Below are 3,988 nucleotides of genomic sequence, written 5' to 3' on the forward strand. Positions count from 1 at the left end.
GCTATACAATTGAAATAACTTTTAGGATCCTAACGTCTGATGTGATTCTAATTTTATGTATCTAAGTGTGCTTTGTAACAAAAAAAAATTGTAATGCTCCAAATTTCATATTGAAAGAATACGAAAATATGATATGATATATATATATCTAATCCAAATATGTGTGATTTTTTTTAGATAAAATCGTGAGACCTAATTCAGTTTCCCAACTATAAATACAATTTCATGTTGTTTATTGATTATTTGGGCTACTGTTCTTTTGGTTTGGCCTCTTTTCTTTTGATTTGGGGCTTTGTTCATCTGTTCATTTGGTTGGTTTTTTTTTTTACTTTGGGCTATCTTGATGTTGTTATTTGGGCTGCTTTTCTCAGTCTTGATTCTCTGACACCTGAAAATAAACATGAAACAGCATTTTTTTTATTAATAAAAAAATAATAACAAGTTGACATCATAAAATGAAGTGAAAATGTGTAACAAAAACAAGTAGGGCAATTTTGATTCAATATTTAAGTTATGTCATACATTAGCATGTTAAATCGAAAAGTTATCCTGGTAGAAATGAAAGCAAGGACATTTAGCACCTAGGGATTGTGCTTTAATCAGATCAAGCCATGTTTCCTGTAATAATCCATTAGGTCTTGTCTTAAATGATACATGATCAGATAGGAAAAAGATTAAAAAAAAAAAAAAAAACAAAACTACATCGATTAGCAAGAAGCAATCCAAATTGATTTTGGTTTGGCAAGCTGGCCCGAATCCGAAAAGCAGCATTTCTTCACCGAGTTTCCTCTTCCGATGTTTAATGGGAATTGGATTATCAATATGCTGAACTTTGTCTCTTCACTTTCTCTAGTCATGAAGATGAATAATCCCTTCAGCTCCAGCTGAGACCATTCAGGTCAAACTGTTTGCAGCTTGAAGCTGCATCATTTTCTTCATGGACATTTAAATCTAGCTTTGTTACAAAGTAAGGTAGTCTATCAACTGTATCTGCCCTTTTGTTTCCTTTTCCCTCAGAAAAGCTGCAGTTGTTGCTGCCATTCCCTTTCTCTCCTTGTAATCCTACACTCATGGATAAATCACTGGAGCTTCTATCTGCAAAAAACATTTTTCTCTCTGCATCCTTGCCTATTGAGGATAGAAACAGTTTGTTCTTTTTTATGTCCTCAAAGGATTTCAGCTCAGTTTGCAGTGGCAATGGATCTTCTGCTATCTGACCTCTTTGCTCCAAGAGTGAGCTGCTACTGTAAGCTCTTAAACAAATCCCATTGTTGTGTATTTCTTGCTCCTTCTGAGATCCTTCACAGGAGGTCAAGCAACTATCCATGGAACAATCAGTGGGTGGAGTTGCTTGCGTTTGCTGGTGGCTTAAACCCTGTAAGTCTTTCAAATCTGAAAATGCTGAATTCAGGCATTGGTTGGACACTTTAGACACCAGTTCGGATAGCTGAACTTTGGCTGCTTCAAGCCCCACGGTACCCAAATTTTGTCCACCAAGAGTCTCTTGGGCTTTCTCCAGCACTGCCTGTAAGTATTTCCCTTGAGCCTCAATACGAAGCTGTAAATGTCGCTGTACCTGGTTCAGTTGAGAAATTATCAGAATGAAGCTAACTGACCGACCTTAAAAATCATTTCCAAAGTTCTAATAATATGTACCTCAAGCTGCTCATGCAGCCTTCTCTGGACTTCAATTTGCATTTGCAGTGCTTCACCTATTTGTAAGCCTCTGGATTTATGAACATCAAAGTCAGTATATGAAGAAATAGATGACTGAATGCAAAACTATGAAAGGCTATTTAAGTTTCTTACTTGTTTGTCTGGGGTCCAATACTTAAGTTATTCATGTGCATCCCATTTGCTTCAGACATTCTGTCTCCTCCCATTGCAACTGCACCTATATCCATTGAGTTAAAATTTAATGTTCAGAATGAAAGCTCTCAACTGGATAATTATCAGAAAATAGTTGAAAACTTGTCTAGTGCAACAGGGGAACAATGTCCTCTTACCTATTTTGTTACTGCCATTATTAGCTAGTCCATGTAGATTTTTACTGAGCCTGTATTTCTGCAGCCAAAATGTAAGATTTTACTTAGTACTTTTAACACATAAAGTAATAGGATCGTCAACAATTTTCAAATTTTTACCACTTTTTTTTTCTTTGAAGGAGGGGGTGTTGCTTGGCATGTTGGATTGTATGAAGACAATTCTCTAGATGACATTGATAAATTACCTGAAGGTGACTCTTGAGATGATATAAGGTAAGGCCAGGAATCCCCATTAGTTTCATGACTGTTTTAGGAGTAGCCTCTGCAATAGAAAAATTACAACTATTTGTATTAGCCTAAGGCAATTTATGCATGAATCAACTCTGGTACTTCTTGAGACTTTTGTGTACTCACTGTCTGCTCCTCCAAGCTGATTGACAGCTTCTATGAAGCGTTCATGAAGGTCAGGCGTCCACTTCAGTCTTGGCTTCGCATCAGTTGAGAGGACAAGACCACAATCTCCAGTGCCATTCCCACCTTGCAGGAACAAATGCCTTGCAGGAGGAATAGGCATTCTCGAAGAAGGGTGGATGTTCTTTCCTTGATGCTGATGGTGATGGTGATACATTTTCTGTCTCCAAAAGGAACTCAAATGTAAGTTTAGCTTGTGTTGAAGCACTTACAACTAAATTATCATGCCCGGTATCAACTTTCTTTTTACCTGATGCGCTTGTTCTTTCCTCTATTTGATCTCTATCTGCTAACCCCTTACTTCTGGAGCTTCAGTATCCTATGTTCTTTGATAAAATTTCACCCGCTGCTCTTACTTATCACCTCTCTCCTATGGCCAGTTCCCACAAGCCAAAGGTGACCCCAAGTAAGGCTTTATAAAGCAGTATAGAGGGGGCTGATGGGTAGAGTTTTGTGAAGCATAGAATCTGGGACAGAAGCTGATGGAACACCTGATCCAATCCAATATTCACAGTGACTGAAAAAGAGATATTGTCCCTCCTACTTTGTTAACTGTGGGCCATATACCCTTGAATTCTGCTTTCCATTCTAAGACAGTGCAAGCCATTTGAATTAGCACACAAAACAACTTTCTGAAACACCTCAGGACATGCATTAGGTACTGGAATTGATCCTCCCCAAATTTTTTTTTGTATGCATTTCTGTTCGTCCCTACTGGCAAAAAGCAAGAATCTTATTCCCCGGATTTTAAAGGGGAAGGAATTTTCTGACTTGGATTAGAGGAATCCACTATCTATGTTGTCTTGAGACATTCAAAAGCTCACCCTCCATGCTCTCAACTTCATGGAAGATTCTTAGAACTCTTTTACTTTTGTTCTTCACCTTAGAGTCGATTTTTGGTTGTCAATGTACACAGTTTAACTAATGAGAATATAAATAAGGTTTACTTCAATGTTATCTACATTAAAGGGAGTAGATGGAGACTCAAAAGAAAGTTTTAACTGGTTATATTTGGAGAATGCAGAAGAAGATTCTTCTTTTGACTGGAGCCACCTTGAAACTTTGGAATTAAATACATACAAGAACAAGATAATGAAATGGGAGAGGAAAGATGCTCTTCCTTGGAGATTCTTGGGAGGCGAGGAATGGAATAAGGAATACATTCCATTTTGTCTCCTTCAGTAAGTTTGGTACTTATTCAGCCTTTACAGTATAATTTATAAGGAAAATGAGGACCCAAATCTTTTGCATTCTTCAATTAGTATAAGACAGCTGGCCCCTTGACGGCGAATCCTGAGCACCTTGGGACCCGGTGAAAAGAAGAGAAGAAGGATTGTACTTGTTTCCATACTTGCATTTGTTGAAATACATGATAATCGCTGGCCCTGGAGACGACAACTTGCCCTTGACCTAGTGCTTTGGTGTGCTTTCCTGATTCTCTTGTATGAATCTATAGGCTCTTCTTTCTCTATTTGATCACTTTCTTTGTCTTAATTAAGCTATTAGAAGAGGTTTCTTAAACACCCCTCTAC

The 3,988-nt window shown here is 37.7% G+C and overlaps 1 protein-coding gene across 2 annotated transcripts; it reads right to left on the reverse strand.

Moving 5' to 3' along the window:
* Nucleotides 1–573: 573 nt before the first annotated feature.
* On the reverse strand, nt 574–2,843 carry LOC111294369 (myb-related protein 2-like). 2 transcript variants are annotated; one of them, XM_022887649.2, is made up of 7 exons: nt 2,707–2,843; nt 2,400–2,616; nt 2,231–2,307; nt 2,007–2,064; nt 1,810–1,894; nt 1,657–1,726; nt 574–1,576 (listed from the first exon to the last, which is right to left on the reverse strand). In XM_022887649.2, exons 2-7 carry the CDS (start codon nt 2,611–2,613, stop codon nt 875–877), a joined length of 1,206 nt encoding a protein of 401 aa, XP_022743384.1. In that variant the 5' UTR covers nt 2,614–2,616; nt 2,707–2,843; the 3' UTR covers nt 574–874. The 2 variants fall into 2 exon arrangements, with proteins under 2 accessions (XP_022743384.1, XP_022743385.1); XM_022887650.2 differs by having other exon boundaries at nt 2,400–2,843.
* Between the last annotated feature and the right edge of the window lie 1,145 nt (nt 2,844–3,988).

This window comes from Durio zibethinus, chromosome 14, assembly GCF_047325235.1.
Source record: "Durio zibethinus cultivar Kanyao isolate XHJ-2024 chromosome 14, ASM4732523v1, whole genome shotgun sequence".
NCBI lineage: Eukaryota > Viridiplantae > Streptophyta > Magnoliopsida > Malvales > Malvaceae > Durio > Durio zibethinus.